General features: G+C 40.6%; 1 protein-coding gene and 1 non-coding gene across 2 annotated transcripts; one reads left to right on the forward strand and one right to left on the reverse strand.

Moving 5' to 3' along the window:
* The first annotated feature begins 924 nt into the window (after nt 1-924).
* NFKBIZ (NFKB inhibitor zeta) lies at nt 925-12,045 on the forward strand. The gene is made up of 12 exons (XM_027564308.1): nt 925-1,340; nt 3,503-3,642; nt 4,127-4,157; nt 4,280-4,383; nt 4,481-5,256; nt 6,072-6,177; nt 6,668-6,814; nt 7,001-7,064; nt 7,293-7,462; nt 8,385-8,495; nt 8,624-8,791; nt 10,653-12,045. The coding sequence occupies exons 1-12, from the start codon at nt 1,052-1,054 to the stop codon at nt 10,704-10,706; spliced, it is 2,160 nt and encodes a 719-aa protein (XP_027420109.1). The 5' UTR covers nt 925-1,051; the 3' UTR covers nt 10,707-12,045.
* A 7,877-nt stretch (nt 12,046-19,922) lies between these two features.
* Nucleotides 19,923-20,028, reverse strand: LOC113899418. The gene has a single exon (XR_003512911.1). It is a non-coding gene; the product is annotated as a U6 spliceosomal RNA (small nuclear RNA).
* Nucleotides 20,029-21,478: the final 1,450 nt, after the last annotated feature.

Raw genomic sequence — 21,478 nt, forward strand, 5'->3', positions numbered from 1 at the left:
TGTGTGACTCCATTGATATTTTAAGACAGGAAAGAGCAAAGTTCCTGTATTTATCCGACACGGTGGACACTTACGCAGCATAAACGTAAATACAGACATAAACGTAAATACAGACACATACATGCATGTATAGTTATCACTCTGCTAAGACGTCTTTGTTTCAATGTTCAAGGATTCAGGGGTGTAGGCCAATGCTTTTTATTTCCAGTCGGCACCAAAAATGTTGCCCAGATTATAATTTGACGACAGAAAAATGGCTTCAACATCTCTTTCAGTTTAGGATTTGAGACCCGGCCAAAAGCCATGTTGGCAAACTCTTACTAAGTTGAGCAGAGACTGGCCCGTATGAACCTCCCGGAGACGCCGGGGTTGGGGTTGGCGAGGAGTCGGGCACTGGGCGGCGGGAGGGCTGCGTGGCGCGGATCTTCCAGCACTTCCTACTCCGCGGAACCGGGCCGACCAGTTCCCACCGCCGCCTCCTGCCTCTTGGCCCCACTTTGCGGGCCAAGCCCACGCCGCGCGCCCTCTTCCCCGCGCCGAGGCCGGGCTGGGGGCGCGCCGAGGCAGAGCCGATTCGGGCATCTTTCGGCGGGAGGCCGGAGCGGGGGTCCCAGGGCAGGGGACGAGGGCCGAAAGCCAGGAGGCCGCCCTCCCTCTGGGTTTCTAGGTGAAGGGCAGGAAAACAACCGGCCGGTCTGGGCGGGGCGGGGCGGGCGGGGCGAGGGCGGAGGGCACACATTGCTTCATCCTGTACATTTTACTGGAAACCGGGCGCATCCGGAGGAGGGGCCGGGAGGCGGTCCCGACGCCGCCAATGGCCCAAGCAGGGCGCGGGGGAGGCCGGCGAGGCGGTGGCCCCTTCTCTCCGCCCCTGGTCTCGAACGCCGGTTAAAAAGTCGGGCACTCCGGGTCCGCGCTCGTGCCCGCGCCGTCCTCCCGCCAATACCCTGAGCCCGTCAGAGCTAGTACCATAGCCACAACCGGGAGGCAGCCGCGCGCAGCGAGCCGGGGGCACAGCTGTCTGGGGTCCCCGAGCGCCGAGCCTGGGAGCATGATTGTGGACAAGCTGCTGGACGACAGCCGCGGCGGAGAGGGGCTGCTGGACGCGGCCGGCGACTGCGGCCTCATGACCAGCCCGCTCAACCTGGCCTACTTCTATGGCGCGTCGCCGCCCGCCGCCGCCCCCGGCGCCTGCGACGGGGGCTGCTCGGCGTCTGGGCCCTCGGCGCCAGGCTCGCCCGGCTCCGACTCCTCCGACTTCTCCTCCGCCTCGTCCGTGTCCTCCTGCGGGGCGGTCGAGTCCCGGCCGAGAGGCGGCGCCCGTGCTGAGCGGCTGCAAGGTACCCACCGGCCCCAGCGGGGCGACCCTCGGACCCCCGGACTCCCGTCGGCCCACGCTCAGGGAGGGGGGTGGTCTGGGCTGCCCAGATGTGAAGTACTTCGGCCAGATTTTAGGGGGATTCTGCTCCTGCCTTAGTGGCGGTACATAATCACACTGGTAGTCATTTTTAGGCCACGACGGATGCCTTGCCCTGTGCTGGGCGTTTAATATCACTCGATGCCCTTTGACCGTCTGTGAAATCCGGGTGCCATCGGCTGGCCTGTTAGCTGGAAACACACTGCTCTGATATGGGGGTGGAGGGGGGAGAAATGGACCACGCTGGCTTTTCTCTTCGTTTTCTTCTTTTAAAAAACGCCTTTATTAAGCTATAATCCACATACTATGGCGAGGTTTTGGAGCCGATGCAGGTGTACCTTTTTCTCGTGTCTGTTTTAGTGAAAGGCTGTAGCGGGCGATAAAGGTTTGAGTACAAGGTTGAAGGTCATGATTTATTTCTTCCTAAGTACGTATTTGTGAAAATTTTTACGTAGAAGGACTTTATAAAGAAAAGAAACGGATATTATCAAGATGTGAGATGAAGCTGGACTGAAAACCAACGTATACCTTGAGTTTGATTTTCCGAAGTCTGCCCCGAATTTCTGCGGTCTTGTTTTTGTTTTCTGTGCTTTAGAGTGGTTTGGGCTGTATGTAGCAGAGAAAGGCGTAATGTTTCCGGTCTACCGCTGTGAATTGTTAGTTTCTTTTCTTAATGAACGGAGTTGCATAATTTGGGGGAAAACAGGATGCCACTGTGGGTAAACCAGAGAACGTCTAGATAATCTCACATTTTGGAAAATGTAATCAACATGATTTTAAAGAACGTTCTCTTTCAGGTGTTCCCCACTGCTAGCCATTCCTGTTTTGGTTGTGTTTTAAAGTGTGATTTGTCATTTTCATTTAAAAAAGTGATTCAAACCGCTGGACTCTATAAACGCTTTCTGTATTTTGAGTGTGCAGTAAATGCCAAAATGTTGTGTTTATCTAAACCTTTTTTACTCCCTCCTCATTTGGCCTTCATCTGGCTGAAACTATTTTACTAGTTCTTTGGTTTACCATAGGGGATTTCTGAAACTGAATTTTTCTCCTTGTGACGTTGAATTATTAACTGCTGTCATTCCAGAGAGATGCCGTGTTAGATTCCGGCAAGATATGTCTAGACTTAAACGTAAAACTAGCTGTTTAATTTGCCCTATCATTGAGCTGTTTCTCATATGTTTGATTATATATATATATATATATATATATTTAAATTATGCCTTGGTTTTTGTCCCATCTTATTTTTTCCTACTCTCAATGGAATTGCTGAATTATTCATTTCCTGACTGTGTGTTTACTCTGTGTTCAACTCATCCCAAGAGGTTGTGACATGGTAGTGGTCAGAGGGGAATGCTGTACTCATGTACTAGGTTTTAAAGTGTATTTTAAAGCTTAAATATGAAATGAGATTATTTCCTTTTTACTTAGAAGGCCTATGTGAGCAATTCCGTAAACAGTCAGTGAGGGGAAATCCTGTGTGTGTAGTGTGGAAATGTGTTTAAGCTTAGTGAATTTAAAGCAGCTTTCTCGGCATAGCTTGACTGGGGGAAATAATAAACTAAGACATTATTAATTGTTAGGCTTTGGTACGTTGTTTTGTGCCTTCTTCGGTGAGTGGAATTGATAGACTTTACAATTTCTGTGTGGACAGAAACCCTTTGGTTTAGAAAGCTAAAAATTCATCATTTAGCCATTGCTCTCCCAGGTTTTTAAAAAATCTAGAATAATTACAGATTTATGAGAGTCAGGATTGCAAAATCTGCAGTCCTCTCTCATGCCGTATTTAGGGCTGAGAGAGAACTAATGTGGGTTTGTCGCTTGTTTCTGGTGCTCCCTGAAATGACATTTTTATGAGCTTTACTTCCTTAGGGTTCCTGGTGGGGAAAGGTATCAGGCAAGGTAGACTCCTTAAGCAGGGCTGGGGACTGACGTGCAAGGTCATCGGCCTGGGTGAGCTGAAGAGACTTTGTGGTCTGTCAGTTGCGAACTTTATCATGTTGGACAGCTGTGCTTTTGAAGTTAGTAATATTCATGTCTTTGAAGACACTCACTTGGGATATGTTTTTGTTTTTTGTTTTTGAACAGTTGAGCCCCATATGGGAGTTGTAAGGCAGCAGAGAGGACCCTTTCAAGGTGTTCGTGTGAAGAACTCGGTGAAGGAACTCCTATTGCACATCCGAAGTCATAAACAGAAGGCTTCCGGACAAGCTGTCGATGATTTTAAGGTGGCACTTAACTTATTTGTTTTGGGTTGGGTGGCAGGGAGGTTAGTCTGTTAGGGTTATTACTTTCATAGACCACAGAGTACAAAGGACAGCATATTTGTCCTGCTGTGTGCTAGATTCCTGTTGCTGGGCCCAGTGCTGGGCACTTGGCAGCTGTGCAAGAGAAATTTAATGAATGAGTAAACGAAGGCAAGTTGGGGGCAAGGAAATTAATGTGGTTCAGTTAAATGGAACATTTTGATTAGAATGGAAAAACTCAAGTTGCCTTATTAATTTTACCTTGACCCAAGTTGAACTAGGTGAAAATGCAAATGGGGGAAGTTGTAAGGTAGGATGGAAACTAACATAGAAAATAAATACTGTTAGAATGGTATATCATATGTTCATGCAAACTACAAAGAATGGTAGAGATATGTTTATTGATATATGTTAATCAGGAAACCATTTATCACACACTAAATTGGAAACTTTTTTTTCCTTATAGACACAAAGTGTGAACAGAGAGCAATTCACAGGTAAGGGTTACCTCTATTTATAATATTATGGGGGCTCTAGGGTAAAATAGTGCACTGTAATTAGGGGTAAAATTTTGTGAAGTAAAATGATCTCAGATTCCATTTTCCTTTCTCGGGTATAGAATTGAAGAACACAGTATCATATAGTGGGAAAAGGAAAGGCTCTGATTCACTGTCTGATGGACCAGCTTGCAAAAGATCAGCTTTATTACATACCCAGTTTTTGGTATGTATCTCACTATTTTCCTCTGAATACCCTTCAGAAATTACTTTTAGAATAATTTTGGAAGAGAATGTGCAACTTCCTTTTTCTTCCTTTCCAGACACCGCCTCAAACACCCACACCCGCGGAGAGCATGGAAGATGTCCATCACAATGAATCCAAACAGGACAGCTGTGCCGATCTGCTTCAGAACATTATCAACATTAAGAATGAATGCAGCCCGGTTTCCCTGAACACTGTGCAAGTTAGCTGGATGAGCCCTGGGGAGGTCCCTCAGGGCTCCCCCCACGAGCAGTGTCAGGACCTCCACAGAGGGCAGGTCTTCTCTCCACCTCAGAAATACCAGCCCTTCCAAGTCAGCAGCTCCCCACACATGATGGATCAGGCTTCCATGTACCAGTATTCACCACAGAATCAGAGCGTGCAGCCACCGCCACAGCACTACACCCACAATCCAGCCCTGGAATACAGCCCTTATTCCAGAACTTCCCAGTCCCCCAGCTATGAGCCACACTTGTTTGGTCGAGAACCACAGTTCTGCCCGGACCAGAGTTTTGCACCCCTTTTAAGTGATCCCCGGCAATCTGAGAATATTGCTGTTCCCCCTCAGACTGCTCCCAGTGTTCAGCAGCAAATTGACACCCACCTACAGAACTTCAGCCTGATGCCACCAGATACCTGTGAGGCCCTGGCAAGGCCAGATGCAAGCTCTACCCCTTTAAGCACACCGCTGCCCTTCCCGAACCTTGGCGGAAATCCAATGAGCACCACACAGTTAGGGAAATCATTTTTTCAGTGGCAAGTAGAGCAGGAAGAAAACAAATTGGCGAATATCTCCCAAGACCAGTTTCTTTCAAAGGATGCAGATGGTGACACGTAAGTATATCTTTTTATGTTGTTAACCTAATTTGGTAAGCCATGGTTGTTGGCCACGGTGGGCACAGGGTATGCCAATTTAGATCTGAGTAAGTGATTGGCTAATCTAGATAACTAGTGGAGGCAGAACGATAGCTCATATTTCAAGGAAGAGTTTTCTTTGTTTTTTTTTTTCTGGGTGAACAAATTACCTGTTCCAAATTAATAAAAATGTATTTGGCCTCTTTGAATAATTGGTTTTGAAAGATTAGCACAGATTATGTCTGTAGAGCAAAATCAGTTAGATCATCGTTGGTTGGTCATGATCAACCAGGAGTTGATTTGTAGATTGATTACAGATGTGTCCTCACATCTTTGTGAACCTGAGCAAATTGTTTAACCTCTCTGTACTTTAGTTTCTGGGCATGTAAAATGGTACTATCTCCCTCATTGGGTTTTTATGAATATTAGAAACATTGGATTTAATGCAATCAACATGGTACTTGGCGTACTTCTTTCTGGTAACCTACTTCATCTTGTAACACAGATGGGTATTGTCAGCATAGCAGAAAAGACAGATTATGCTCTGTGCTGTTTCATTTTTCATACTGTTTATGGGGTTCAGGAGATAGTGAAGGATAGACAGGCCTGGTAGGCTGCTGTCCATGGGGTCACAAAGAGTCGGACACAACTTAGCAACTGAACAGCAATAGCAGCAGCTGTTTCATTTGGGTATACCAGCACATCAAGAAATGGGCTAAAGGAAGAATTTTTTTTAAAAGATGAACTTAGTGAAATCAGAAATAATTTACCTCTTTTCCTTTTCTCTCCCCCAGGTTCCTGCATATTGCTGTTGCCCAAGGGAGAAGGGCACTTTCCTATGTCCTTGCAAGAAAGATGAATGCGCTTCACATGCTAGATATTAAAGAACATAATGGACAGGTGAGGATTTTTTTAATTTTAATTAATTTTTTAATTGGAGGAAAATGGCTTTCAATGTACTGAAGTCTTTACAGGAGGCTTCGGTAGTCTTGAGCCTTCCTCCCCTCCCCCAGGTAAGGATCTCGACAGAGGGAAATGGCAAAGGTGTGGTCAAGACGATAGCTGGTCTCATATTTGAGTGTCGATTATTTCAGAGTTCCAGACCAAAAGAGTTCAGTTAATATTAACTTTGGGATGCTGACTCTGTCACTGCCCACCTTGAAGTTATTAACGTTAACTTTGTAGTCATTTGACCAAAGACTAATGGGGTGTAATAAAGCCTCACCCTAAGTTTATTTTAGTTTCCTTGTATCTTACAACTTATTAATAGGATTCATTTTTTCTATGTGGGTTTTTCCCACCTCAGTCCTAGTTTAGGTTCATATTCCTTGTTATGATAGTTTTATAGTTTTTACAATATATATATTTTTTTTCCTCTGCATGTCCACAGAGTGCCTTCCAGGTGGCCGTGGCTGCCAATCAGCACCTCATCGTGCAGGATCTAGTGACCCTCGGGGCCCAGGTGAACACCACTGACTGCTGGGGAAGAACGCCCCTTCATGTGTGTGCGGAGAAGGGCCACTCCCAGGTGCTTCAGGTAAGAGGCAGCAAGCCAGGCTTCCGTTACCACGGGGATAGGGCTGAGAAATTAGAAGTTGGGTGCAGGTTGCCTGTTGCAATACTCTCTTCTGAGTTGACTTATTCCTTTCTTGGGACACTTGTAGATAAGTATTTGGCAGAGCTTGTCTTATGCTGAGTAAATGTCTACTTTCAAATCCTGCAGGCAATTCAGAAGGGAGCAGCGGGGAGCAACCAGTTTGTGGACTTGGAGGCAACTAACTATGATGGTAAGCAGTGGACATGTTATTGGGTGAAGAAGCATTCAGAGAGAAGGGGCCCTTTAGTTCCAAGGGCATTAAGTTCAAAACCAAGAAGAAAGGGAGTTAATTAAAGCTAAAATATTCTATAAATAAAGTTAGCGCTAAGACCCAATGGAGGAAATCCTCAGATTTCCTTAGTGGTTCTTGGAGAGTTGATGGGAGGCTTGATCTCTGCTTTCTTATACTTTTTTCTAGGCCTGACCCCTCTACACTGTGCAGTCTTGGCCCATAATGCTGTGGTGCATGAACTCCAGAGAAATCAACAGCCCCATTCACCTGAAGTTCAGGAGCTTTTGCTGAAGAATAAAAGTCTAGTTGATACAATTAAGTGTCTGATTCAAATGGGAGCAGCAGTGGAAGCTAAGGTAAATTCACAGAAGAGTTTAGACACGGAATGTGGGAGAGAAGTGGTTATAGCAGAAGAGCTTGTTCTCAAGTAGAGATTAAAACTTTCTCCTCTTTTTATTTTATCCCCCCCCTCCTTTTTTAAAAATTAATGGAGTTAGTAGCAATGTATGGATAGTTGAGGAGCTTAGATTTAAAAAGATCATCTCATTTGCTTTCTTGATTTGTGTTTAATCTATGGCTTATTATTCAGAAGATCATTCAGTTGTGACATGAATTAGTCTTTATTTGAAAGGAAAAGAATATGCTTGAAACTGATATTTTCATCTTGGTTTCAGTTGTCATACACAGATAATAAAGGCACTGCATTTCGTAAGGGTTTCTTCATTGTTGTGGAATCTGGACTTAATCTTCTGTTTTTTTAAACTGGAAAATATTTTGTTATCTTTAAATCTGAAGTTTCTTTACTGAATATCTGCTGTGTGCAAGGCACTGAGTTAGGGGCTCTACGGGAAGATGCCTAAATCATAAGCCCCTTGGGTCCTTGGGGAGCTTACGGTCTAATAGAAATGGTGAGAGAGATAGCTAACTGTCAGTCTACAGGATGGCCACCAAGTCTGGAAACACAGGCGGATACACAATAAATGGTTTCTTGTGCTATATCACAGCCCTTGATAAAACAGTGTAGTCTATTTCTACATTTTATGGCCACCTGGTGTATAAGGGTAGATGTGATAAGAGGCATGCAGGCAAATGAAAAGGGAATTTCAAAGGAGAAATGAGATTTCATGGAGCTTGGGATGAAAGAAGGGTTTGTGAAGAAGTGAGTACTTCAAGTGAGTCTCCACGGGTGAGTCAGACATAGGCGAGACTGGGTGAGAAGCGTATGTCTAGGGCGTGGTGTCAGATATTCACTGTCTTCTACCTCTTCCCTTTGACAAGGATCGTAAAAGTGGCCGTACAGCCCTGCATCTGGCAGCTGAAGAAGCAAACCTGGAACTCATCCGCCTCTTTTTGGAACTGCCCAGTTGCCTGTCTTTTGTGAACGCAAAGGTACTTTTAGGAATACTCGAGAACTGCCCGAGAGTTGGAATGATCTTCTTTATACCTTCTTCAAGCTTTTGAGCTGCTTTTGTGAAAGTCTCCTGTCCTCACGGGTGTCATTTTCTCTTGGTCTTCAGGCTTACAATGGAAACACCGCCCTCCATGTTGCTGCCAGCCTGCAATATCGGGTGACGCAGTTGGATGCAGTCCGCCTGTTGATGAGGAAGGGAGCAGACCCAAGTACTCGGAACTTGGAGAACGAACAGCCAGTGCATTTGGTTCCTGATGGCCCTGTGGGAGAGCAGGTGAGGGCCACAGAAGGGAAAGACATACTTTTAGCATTGTCCTGAAACATAAGAGCAGTGGGCCAGCTGGCACCCTTCGGGTGGGCTCTGTCAGTTCAGATGGGCTCTGTCAGCATACGTGTCTCAGCGGTTGTCACTGTTGCCCTTTGGAGTCAATTGTTTTGTTTCCAAAGGAGGAGTAAGACATTTAAGGCTGTGTCCGTAGACCCCAAATGGTTAGAAGTCAGGCAGTCTTTGCTTTTCTTCCAAGATGACAAACTTAGGTTTGAACTAAGTCAGAATGGTTTGACATTTGGCAGTTGATGAAAGAGGAGGAAGCAAGGTTCCTGTAGACATTAAGAAAATAGAATCTAGTTTTGTGAGTAAGTGAGGAACCTTCAAATAGTGTGGGTATTAGATGAGTCAGAGTGTTCAGAATACTTCCAGATGCCTGAGTGCTCCATAAACGTTAGCTGTTAACAATGATTTCTGTCTGCTAACTGATCCTAAGTAAAAAGTGGGAAAGTTATTTATGTAAGTTTGAACCTAGAAATAGTTTATACTTTAAATAAAATTATGCTTTACTTGTCATATGATTCTGTATTACATTTGGAGATTGAACAGTTTCATATGACTAAACTTTTCCTGATAATAAGACCTGACTCTTTAAGAACTTAACAGATTTTTGATGAAACTTTTCCCCTGGAGGAAATGAGGTGATTGTGGCTGTAGGTCATTGTATACTGTAATAATCACAAAATAAAATATATGGAATGCAATTTAGCCTTTTCTTTGATATACAGCCCTCATTGTGGCCACAATGTTATAGTAACTCATATTTGTAGATTTCTTGATAGCTGAAAACGAATCTCTTGATAACTTGTAGTGGTATTTTATACTGCTTAATACTTAGGAAAACTTTGCAGGATGAAGGTTAAACTGGAAAGACTGAGATTCAGAGTGGTTCCAGGCACAGGAACCATCGTTAAATAGTAAATGACAGAGCCCTAAGTGTTACCTTCCGCTTCACTGTTTGTGGTGTGAATTCATAGAATGAGGTTCTCAGGGAGTATCGAGCACGGAGAGTTGCTTAACTCTTTGTTAAATACATGTTCTCAGATTATTCTTCTTTCTGCTTTTGTATTTCTGTTTCTCTCTGTTTGAAGGGAGGATCTTTTCCTTTGCTTTTATTATCAGACTATAGTCATTGTGTCTCCTTTTGGTAGCTATCAATTGCATCCCTGACTCCAATCTTCTTTCTTTTAATTTGTTGCTTCTAATCTGCTGTGGGCTGAGAGACATGATAAAATTTGTCAGGCTGGGGTATAAAATCAATGACTCAGCTCTCAGTGAGCCTGGGGGCTTTCCCGTGATCCATATAGTCATGCACAGAGGCTTTCATTCTTGGATATCTTGATAGCTATCTTGACTCGAAGGGCATTATAATTTACTTATATCTATAAGAAAGACTCTGGGTTCTTAGTTGAGGCTGACATCAAGGTAGGTGAGATATGTATAATCATGATTACTGCCTTGTTTTACATGTTCTCATAAATAACAGAAGATTAGGAAAGGAATATAGGTCTTTGTTAAACAGTTGGAGATGTTCAGCTTCAAATAATTTTTTTCATGGAGATGCTTTACTTTCTTGTTCTCAAAGATCGCTATAGGAGAGCTGTAGTAAATAAACCTTAAAAGAAGTTGTAGTTTTTTTTTTTTTCAAGTCCCCTTAAAATCTTGACACATACTGTTGTGTATTTCTTCATATACTTACTTATAAGTAGGCAGGAATTATATATAGAAGAAAGGAAAGAAGCTCTGAAGAGGTGGTACTTTGATTGTAAAAAAGAAATCTCACAAATCCTATTGGTTTCCTTTCCAGATCCGACGTATCCTGAAGGGAAAGTCCATTCAGCAGAGAGCTCCACCGTATTAGCTCCATGGGTTTGGAGCCTGGTCGGCAATACTCACTGTCAGTTAGGCAGTCCTATTGTATCTGTACATAGACCATTTGCTTTGTATTGGCAAATGTAAGTTGTTTCTATGAAACAAACATTTTTAGTTCACTATTATATAGTGGGTTACGTTAAAAGAAAAGGAGAAAAATACCTAATTCCTCTTGGCAGATTTTAATATTTCATGCCCAGGTATCTGGGATCTAGACATCTGAATTTAATCTGAGTGGTAAAATCGACTTCAATTAACAGTAGCTTTTTGGCTTTGATTTATGGTATCAGGTACTGCTCACGTAGCTATCGCCAGTTTAAAAGGAGGTGAATCGTTAACTTTTTTTTTTGAAGAAAAATGAAAGCATTTGAAAGTTAAAAAATAAATCTGGACATAGCCTTGAGACTTCATTTGGCCTGATACATACAGTACCTGGTAGTTACCTGTTGAAAAGTCTCTGTAGTAACTGAACTGAATGAAAGGTACCATGGTTAAAGTTTGATCTTTGCAAACTGTGTATAATTGTTATTTTTGTCTTTTAAAATATTTTTACATATATGGTCATTAACATGACCACATTTGAAATGTGTAAATCAATAAAATAGAAGATAACAAGTGGATATTCACTGTTTTTTAAAATTATATGCCTTCAAAGGAACTGTGTAAGCACCACCTCTGTAGATAAAACAGATGGAGAGCTGTTCCCTTAGTGGCTGGCAGAGCTCTGACTTGTAAATATGCTTTCAGATGAGATATATTTTGCATGCTATTAAAGAGAATACCTCTTTAAGACGCACTTTCTAGAATTTTGATTTCCTGTTCTGTTGGAATTTTTGTTTTGACTTTATAAGAACAACAGAAAGTCAATATTGAAATGTGTTTTACTGGTTTTCTGTTGTTCAGATAATGATAATGCACCAAGATGTTCTATATTACTATTAAGAAAAAACATATTTTTTAGTAACTTGAATTATATTAATATTATTTTGCTTATCTCTTGCATACTCTGAGGAACATATTTGACTTTGATTGCACATTAATTCTTTGTAATAAATTTGATTTATGAAAAACCTCTTATCTTTTTTTCTTTTAAATGAGAAGTGTCATAAGCAATTGACTGACTAATCATCTTTGTAGTTAAGTACTTAAATCCTTTTAAAATAGATAACCTTTGGATCGATCACATTGTTTGACCCAGTATGTCTTGTGGACAAAAGTTAGTTATGGTTATTTGGTATCTAAAAGTATGGCTGTTATGTGAATCTGTCCATTCACAATGGAAAAACTCATGCATTGCTTTAAATAAACATTAATTGAATAATACTGTTCTTAAGGATGTGAATTTTCTTTTCCTAGACCTTATATATATTTCTCAAGGTTGAAAAGAGCTGTTAATCACTAATCTAAAACCTTTAAATTAGCCAATATATATTAATTTGGTTTTTTTTTCAGAGTGTGTTTCCTAGTTATATGATCTTTAACATGAAAAAGCTCTTTGTCAAGTTCATTAGTAGAGATTTACTAGGTTCTGAAAATATCATGGATGTTTACTAGATACTGTTGATCATTTAGAAGTTTATGTGCTAAAAAATATAAGTCTTTATGACTTTTTAATACTTTATTTTGTGGGAACATAGGAAAAATGATTTGGAGATTACCAGGATCATTCTGAGAGATGTAAACGTGGGGACGATAGTAAATGGGGTCCCTCCCTTTTCCAACATGTCATTTTGATATGTGAGAACAAACACATAAGTGTCTGTCAACATCAGTCAATCACTGCACATACATTCTAGATCTAGTAACCTCCTTTGAGAATATGATGTGCATATACACACAAATTAACTGAAACAGTACTTAGCAAGCATGTGATTGTGTATCTGTGCATACAAAGCTGTCTGATAGATAATATGAGGTATTCAAAGATATTTATTAATTAAGATACATATGTAGGAGACATGGCATGTACTTGATTAACAAAAAGAGGAAGAAATATAAAGATTACAAAGAGAAAAACTTTATATCTGAATGGGGAGAACTAGGGAGACTTCAAGGTAGAATATTTGAGCTGTATTTTCAGAAGAGCTGAATTTGAATGTTCACGCAAGTGGAGAGGGAGGAGAATGAAACAGAAAACTACATGAACCAAGGCAGTCATGTTTGGGGGAACCACGAGTGATTCAGTGTAGCTTGACTAGCCAAGCTATTTGGATGGCCAGTAAGTTTCATCTTGTGTTCTACCTCTAACTAGTAATATGAATAGCATATTGAGAAAGATCTTCAGGCAGTCTAGGGGCTTTGGCAGGAGAGGGTGCTGTAATTGATTATCATATATCAGCTGTATGGGTATAGAGGGTGGTTCTTGATGGAATGTTCCTTAAAGAGTGACCCCCATGGAAGCCAAGACTACGAGCTCATTGCTGCAACCTCAGTGCCTAGCAAAGTGCCTGGCATAGAGTAGGAACTTAACACTGGTTAAATGAGTGAATGAAGGTATGTCAATCCTGCTTGGGATCATGGGTTTTTTGGGGGAACTGGTGTTTCAAGCCAGACATAAAGTACTAACATAAAATATTAATGAGTTAATGACTATCACAGTTCTAACTTAGATCAGATCAGATCAGATCAGTCGCTCAGTCATGTCCGACTCTTTGCGACCCCATGAATCACAGCACGCCAGGCCTCCCTGTCCATTACCAACTCCCGGAATTCACTGGGACTCAGGTCCATCGAGTCAGTGATGCCATCCAGCCATCTCATCCTCTGTCGTCCCCTTAATGATATCGATAAGTTAATGAAAAATGGCATAGCTGGCACTCAAAAAAAAATCAGGCAGTCCTATGCAAAGAACTAATTCTAATACTGTAGTTCGGTGTTTCACTAAGGAATTCCCTGAAGTATCAAAGACCAAACCTTCCAGCTCTATTTGTTAATCAAATCAGTCACATTTAATATCCTTTCTATATTTTTACTTAATCAGGAGTGGAGAATTTTCTCAAATTCCTCTAACCTTTAGTAAATGTCAACTTCTTGAACTCAGTACCACTGACTCGTTTTCTGATAACATCAGCTCTGTATTGAACATGACTCAAGGGAGAAACCAACTTCAGTGACTAAGTTCTTGTTGGTCTCTCTGAGATATGGCCCAGGTACAAGGTTTTATACATTAGTTAGAGCCAGATGACTGGGTTTTTGGTTTTCCTGCTAATGCCCAGGATTTGTCCTTGACAGGAGGGGAGTGACCATCTTACTCCTTATCAGAGGCTCCACACCTAGCACAACATCTGACACTTTGGACACGTTCAATAAATACTTCTTAAATCGAATTTAATTTCATGGCTTCCTTTTTAGTTTATATTTTCTCTATATTTTATACCTCAGTGTATAGACATTTTTTCATATGGAATTTATGATTTAATTCTGAAAGATGTTTTTCTTCAGCTGTGCACCAAGTCTGGTTTAGCTTTATCTTCTCAGTCCCCTCATTCCACCTTTGGTGTCTGTGTAGACTCAGAAACATTGCATGGATGACACGTTTCCAGGTGGACTAAGTGGAGATCGTTCTCAAAGTGTGTCTAGCTTTCTTATATGTGTCCTTTGTCCTCCAACCCCTTGTCCCCTGGTCCCTCCATCACGCTATTCTCCTTGTCTATAAGCCCAAGATTTGGGGATAAGAGTACCAGATAGCTAGTCCAGCTGCTCAATACCCTAGGTTCAGGGTTTCAATCTTTTTTGTTTTTAAACTTTTAGTTTTGTATTGGGGTATAGCTGGTTAATGAACAACGTGATAGTTTCAGGGGAACAGCAAAGGGACTCAGCCATACATGCATATATGTATCCATTCTCCCCCAAACTCCCCTCCCATCCAGACTGCCACATAACACAGCAGAATTCCCTGTGCTTTGCAGTAAGTCCTTGTTGATTATCCATTTTAAATACAGCAGTGTTTACATGTCCATCCCAAACTCCCTGTCCTGTACCCACATCCTTCCCCCTAGCAACCATAAGTTTGTTTTCTGTGAGTCTCTGTTTTGTAAGTAATTTTATTTGTATCATTTCTTTTTAGATTCCGTAAGTAAGGGATGCATACAATATTTCTCCTCTGACTTACTTCACTCAGTATGACTATCTCTAGGTCCATCCAAGTTGCTGCAAATGGCATTATTTCATTCTTTTTAATGGATGAGTGATAATCCATTGTGTCTGCCAATGCAGGATATGCAAGAAACGTGGGTTTGATCCCTGCATCAGTAAGATCCCCTGGAGGAGGAAATAGCAACTCACTCCAGTATTCTTGCCTGGAAAATTCCATAGATGAGCCTGGCAAGTTACAGTCCTTGGGTTTGCAAAGAGTCAGACATGACTGAGTACACACACAGTATTCCACTACATATATGTACTGCATTTTCTTTATCCATTTCTCTGTCGATGGGCATTTAGGTTGTCATTTAGGTTTCAGTCTTTGCCACCAAAGACATCAGCATCTTTTATGAAGCTTGTTAATCATGCAAATACCTTAGCCCCACTCCAGACACACTTAAACAGAATCTCCAGGGTTTTTAAGGCTTCCAGCAGGTACAAGTGAAGATGATTCTAGTGCACAGTTTAGTCTAAATTAATTAGGAAATGCAGATTTTGGAGAGTAGCTGTGACTGGGCGGTAGCTCTGTGGTGGTAACAGAATGGGTTGCTGAAATGCCTATGGGGATGAGGTGGCAAACTGATGAGGGCTTGCTGTGTGCCAGACGTGTTGGGTCCTGTGTTGTAGAAACTAGCTTTGAAGGAGAGGTCGGGAGTCAGCTAAACTGGTTTTTTTGCTCCCAGAAAACACTTTCCTAAGGTCATCTGGCTTTTAATTCTTAGGTGTATTAGTTTCCTAGGATTGTGTAACAAATTACAAACTTGGTGACTTAAGCCACCAGAACAATTTATTCTCTTACAATTCTGGAGGCCAGGCATCTGAAATCAAGGTTTCTAAGAACCATGCTCTTTCCAAAGGCTATAGAGAAGAGTCCTTCCTCACCTCTTTCAGTTTCTGGCAGCCCCGTGCGTTCCTTGGCGTGTGGCAGTGTGACTCCAATCCCTGCCTCCGTCTTCACATGGACTTCTCCCCTCCCTGTGTTCTCCACTGGGTGTCTCTTATAAGGACACTTGTCATTGGATTTAAGGCCCAGATAGATAATCCGTGATGACCTCATTTTGAGATTCTTTAATTACATGTGCTAAGACTTTTTCCAGTTGAGATCATAGTCATAGTTCTGAGGTTTATGATGTTTATATCTTTTTTGGGGGTGGGGCACTAAATTTAACCTAGCAAAAGAAGCTTTATATTCTTTTCTGTTACTATTATTTCTCTCAAAGTGATTAAGTTGAATACCTATTTTTGAGCAATTCTGTAGTTTGTCTTCAGAATCTATGTGGATCTCTTCCATATAATTATTGATTTAATGGATGTTACATCATCTCCATTTTATTTATTAACTATAATGCTTGGCATTGACCAGGAACCTCATTGACCATTGATAAACTTTAATAGAAACCATAAAATAATTATTGAGATAAAATTCTAAAAATTATTGTAATGATTTAAAGAACTTCCATTGTTTGAAACTTACAACAAATCTTCTCTGACAATCATTAGTCATTCTACCCTCTGGCACATGTATGAATAAACCTGCTCCTCTCCACCTTGGATCACACTACCTAGAGTTGCCCATGTGAGAAGCAACATGATCACAAATTAAATGCCTGTATTTTAGACCAACTGACCTTATAATGATAATACCAGAATAGGCACTCATTGGAAACTGCAGACTTGAAAGTGAAAACTCAACTCAAGGAAAGCCATGGTTTCAGAAAGGAAATATCGATCTATTTTGCCAAGTTCCACTGAAATGTACGTTTTTAGGCCTAAATATTATTTTTTTTAAGTGGAAAGGATTCTGCCTGTTAATCTGAATAAAGATTTCAGTAGTTCTGTGGACTTGGTAATTAGATCCAGCATGCATTTCTTGTTGGAACAGCTTAGTATCTTTGGGCTTGACAATAGGGACAAATTTCAGATTGTGAAATGCTACTAGGTTTCTTAGCTTAATTGATTTGGGGCTTAAGTTTGAAATTGCTGTTTATTTTCTTAATTCATGGTATCCTAATTCACATGGCCTTCTCTCTGTGAGTGCAGCCAGTGTCTCTTCTCAGGCAGGATTTTAGTTTTAAGTACTTGCATGAAAGTGTGGAATCCCTCTTGACTGGCTCTCCTGAAAGCCTCAGGCACCTCACTGCCCTGCAGGTGAGCTGCTCCTCTCTCTGCACTTAAGTTTCTTGTTTAGGCCATTATCCCAGTGGGAGCCTGCCCACTGAGATCCGTCTTTTCGGATTGGCTCCAAATGTTTTTTACATTGGATATCACTTTCATTCATTTTTTTTAAAAAGCCTATCTCTCCACTATTCCCAAGAAGGGTTCCTTCCAGAGTTACTTTAAAATTGTCAAAAAATTATCCTTTTTAAAAGGCTCTTGCACATATGGAAGTGAGAATTATTAATCTTAAGGACAGCAATTTTGTCTGGTGTGACTTCTTATGTCTTTCTGAAGAAAATTTTAAATATATCACTTGGGAAAACAAGCAAACGTTTGAATCTTTTGGGTTCTATGCAAATCTTTCCAGACTCCTGGAAAACTTTTTAAAAAGGTAAATTTCTGGACTCAACTTGTAGAGAGTTGAAAAATAATATACTATATTACTTTAAGTATAAAAATAAATAAATGAGACTCGTCTAGGGTCTCACAAAATGATTTTTTGTATAGAGCAAATAGGGCTACATTAGACAGGTAGATTTTTCCAAACAAACCCTCTAAATTTGGTGAAAATATGTCCAGTTTTTTCATGTGATGCAGAAGACAGAGAAAGAGATCTATAGACAGAAATTTAACTTACATTGTTTATTATACTGTTTATTAATTTCCATACATACTCCAATCATACAGGCCAGGCCATACATTGTTTAAAGCTCAGGAATTTATAGACAGTTAACAGGTTCTCTATTATGCCATTATACTATTTCCAAAGCTATAGAATGAGTCAGTTTTGTTTCTTCCCGCAATTGTTAAATCTGTTATCAAGGACAAATGTATATTGAATTAGTCAATTTTTTTCTATCTTTCCTGCCACCACCCATGTTTAGGTTTTCCCGGATTACTACAATAGACTTAAAAAAATAATTTTACTATGAAAAATTCAAATATACTCAAAAGTAAAGAGAATATTATATTGAACACTCATATCTGGCATAAAGCTTCATCAATTGTAAATATTTTGCCATTCTTCCCCCTTATTTTTTTCTGGAGTTAAAGCCTACTACACTCATCATAGAAAGTCAGTGTGTATCTCTAATGGATCAGCAATTTTTGTCCCTGATAGCTTTGTAATTATTCTTTCTCTGATCTCATTTTTCTCACCAATCCCCAGATTTCCAACCATTTAGCATGCTGCTAAGTCACTTCAGTCGTGTCCGACTCTGTGCGACCCCATAGACGGCAGCCCACCAGGCTCCCCTGTCCCTGGGATTCTCCAGGCAAGAACACTGGAGTGGGTTGCCATTTCCTTCTCCAATGCATGAAAGTGAAAAGTGAAAGTGAAGTCGCTCAGTCGTGTCCGACCCTTAGCATGGACTGCAGCCTACCAGGCTCCTCCGTCCATGGGATTTTCCAGGCAAGAGTACTGGAGTGGGGTGCCATTGCCTTTTCCACCATTTAGCATACTCTTACAGAAACTTAAAAAGTTTTCAAAGGCTCAGTGTTGCTCACTAAATCAAGTGCAAATTCTTGTCCTGGTTCACAAAGCCATCTTTAACTTCCCTCAACTGTTTAACCTTATCTTCTGTTGTTCTCCAAAAGCTATCAGGTAGGTCTCCTTGCTGCTCATCAGAGGCTTTGTTTATTTCTGTCTGTAGTCATGCTCTTGCCTACCCAAATTCTGTGGATCCTTGAAAGCTCTGCTTGACTGCCACTTCCTTTATGAACCTTTCCCCAGGTCATACTGACTTCTCTCATGTCTGAACTCTTGGAATTTAAACTGAGTTCCTATAACCTTAAATCTGATATTTTTAATGTTATCCCAGTCTTAATCATTGTAACCTGGAAAGTGGATTCTTAATCACTTACTAGCAGCATTTGTTTTTAAAAACATCTTTAAAATGTTTGAATGAAGGCTATCATTAGGGATACAACGAAGGTAAATAATGCTGGACAAATGAAGTGTCAGTATGGTAGACAGAATTCTAGATGCCCATGACCTCTACCCCTGGTGTTACTCCTGTGATTATATTATGTTATATGGGAAAAGTAACTTTTCAGTTGTAATTAAGGTTGCTAATCAGTTGACCTTAAACTAGGGAGACTGTTCAGGTGCACCTGAACACTTTAAAAGCATAGAGTTTTCTTTGGCTGGTCACAGAAGAGGGAGTCAGAGAGATTCTAAGTCTAAGAAGGATTCAACCCACAGTTATTGACTTTGAAGACAGAGGAAGGTGCCCACAAGCTAAGAAATTCGGGTAGTTTCTAGATATCCAGAAAGAAAACGGGATCTCAGTTCACATGCCCAAGGACGTGGATTTTGCCAACAACCTGAATTAGCTTGGAAGCAGATTCTTCCTTAGAGCCTTCAGATAAGAGCTCATCCCAATTGACTATTTTGTCCTTGTGAAGCTCCATGCAGAGAATACAGCCAAGCCCGCCCAGACTTTTGACCTGTGGAACTGTGAGCTTGTAGTGAACTTTTGTACATTTCCTGCTGTTCTTCCTTTTTTTTTTTTTTTGGTTTCAGTTTTATTGGGGGTATAATTGGCATACAGAACTATATAAGTTTAAAGTGTACAGAATAATGACTAGACATATGTAAGTTGTGAAATGACTATCACAGCAGGTTTACTTAACATCCATCACCTTATATGGTTATAAAGTTTTTGGTTTCCCTTGAGGTAAGAACTTTTGGGATGTATGCTCTTAGCAACTTTCAAGTATACAATAGTGTTAACTACAGTCATCATGTTGTACATTATATCCTTACTACTTATTTATCTTTTAGCTGAAAGTTTGTAACTTTGACCACTTTCACCCAATTCTCCTACCTCCCACTTCTCGCCTCTGGTAACCACATATCTGTTCTCTTTTTATATGAGTTTTTTTTTTTTTTTTTTATTCCACATGTAAATACATAGAACACTACATGAATTTGTGTCATCCTTGTGCAAGGGCCGTGAAAATCTTTACTGTATGGTTCCAGTTTTTGTGTATGTACTGCTGAAGTGAAGCATCCTGCTATTCTTATCAAGGCTCCAAATCAGTAAGGGAGGTGTTCCAGTAAGCTGAAGCACTCGTTTTAACACACATGGTCACTGCACAGGCTTAGCAGTGCCCTTTTGTCCATCAATTTCCCACTACCTGTAGGAAAATTTTAAGGAAAAGAAAGTCCATCTTGCCTATTGCCCACGTTTTCAAAATAGTCTATAAGAGGGTCCTTGAGCAAAAAAGTCTATAAGAAGGTCCTATAAGAGGCTGCTTGAGGGGGGTGATTAGGACAGTCTCTCTGACCATTAGTAGCATTGGTTCACTGTGCAGACTCTCTCTGTTTGCTGCAAGACCGGTGTTTTCTAGAAGTATTCCCCTAAACTCTGCAGCAGCCAAGATATTAGATGGTAGGAGACCTTGTTTATAAAATAAATCCAGACACTCACTTTAAGAACTGGTCAACAAATAGTTACTGAGGATGCTTAGAAATTTGAGAACTGAAGTTACAGTTTCTTCTGCAGCTTAGAATCAGAGATGATGGGCAGGAGTTTTATTATTATTAGTTTAACAAGCTTAAGTTTCTCCAGCCACGCATATGTAACAAAAATGAATGGTTACATATTCATTTGGGGTGCTTGTGAATGATTCAAAAAGAACTTGTTCCTTACAAAGTTTATTGCTGAATGACTCATTATAGGGTAACGATGAAAACAAGCCTTCTAATTTAAAGAGTTATGCAAATATTACTTTAAAAGTTAACTTTGTGGGGTACAATTTCCATACAATAAAATGCATATATTTTAAGTGTATAGTTAAGTAAATGTATACACTCATATCATCATCATAATCAAGGTATAGCTCATTTTCTCACAGATCCCTCATACACAACCTCTGCAATCAGTCTCTTCTTTCAGCTAGTTTCAGGCAACCATTGATTTCATTTTTGTCAGTATAGATGAGTTTTGCCTTTTCTAGTGTACATACAAATGGAATCAGACAGTACACATATCCTTTGTATTGAGTTCCTTTCACTCAGCATGATGTTTTTGAGACTCATTCACAAGGTTGTATTTATTAGTAATTCATATTTTTTATTGCTGAGTAGTATTTAATTGTATTAATAACACAATTTGTTAGCCTATTGGTGGGTGTTTGAATTGTCTCAGTTTTGGGCTATTATGAATAAAATTGCTATGGGCAGTCTTTGGGTGGAAGTAGGTTATTTCATTTTGGTAAATACTTTGGGGTGGTATAGCTGGTTGATGTGATAAGTATGTTTAACTTTAAAAGAAACTGTCCAGCTGTTTTTCCAAGGTGACTGCACCATTTTCCAGTCTCAATAGCGAGAGAAGATGCTATTCTCAGTCTTCCTCAATACTTGGTATTGTCAGCCTTTTGAAAGGGTGTGTGGTAGTATCTTTCCAATGGATATGTAGTGGTATCTGATCATAGCTTTAATTTACAATTTCCTGATAA

The sequence above is a fragment of the Bos indicus x Bos taurus genome, chromosome 1 (assembly GCF_003369695.1).
Source record: "Bos indicus x Bos taurus breed Angus x Brahman F1 hybrid chromosome 1, Bos_hybrid_MaternalHap_v2.0, whole genome shotgun sequence".
NCBI classification, from domain to species: Eukaryota; Metazoa; Chordata; class Mammalia; order Artiodactyla; family Bovidae; genus Bos; species Bos indicus x Bos taurus.

What these genes read in the sequence shown, in the direction of transcription:
- NFKBIZ (XM_027564308.1), top strand. Translation starts at nt 1,052, where the DNA reads ATGATTGTGGACAAGCTGCTGGACGACAGCCGCGGCGGAGAGGGGCTG. An exon ending in AAGGATGCAGATGGTGACAC is followed by an intron (nt 5,257 to 6,071) that starts GTAAGTATATCT and finishes TCTCTCCCCCAG; the next exon opens with GTTCCTGCATATTGCTGTTG. An exon ending in ATGGCCCTGTGGGAGAGCAG is followed by an intron (nt 8,792 to 10,652) that starts GTGAGGGCCACA and finishes TTTCCTTTCCAG; the next exon opens with ATCCGACGTATCCTGAAGGG.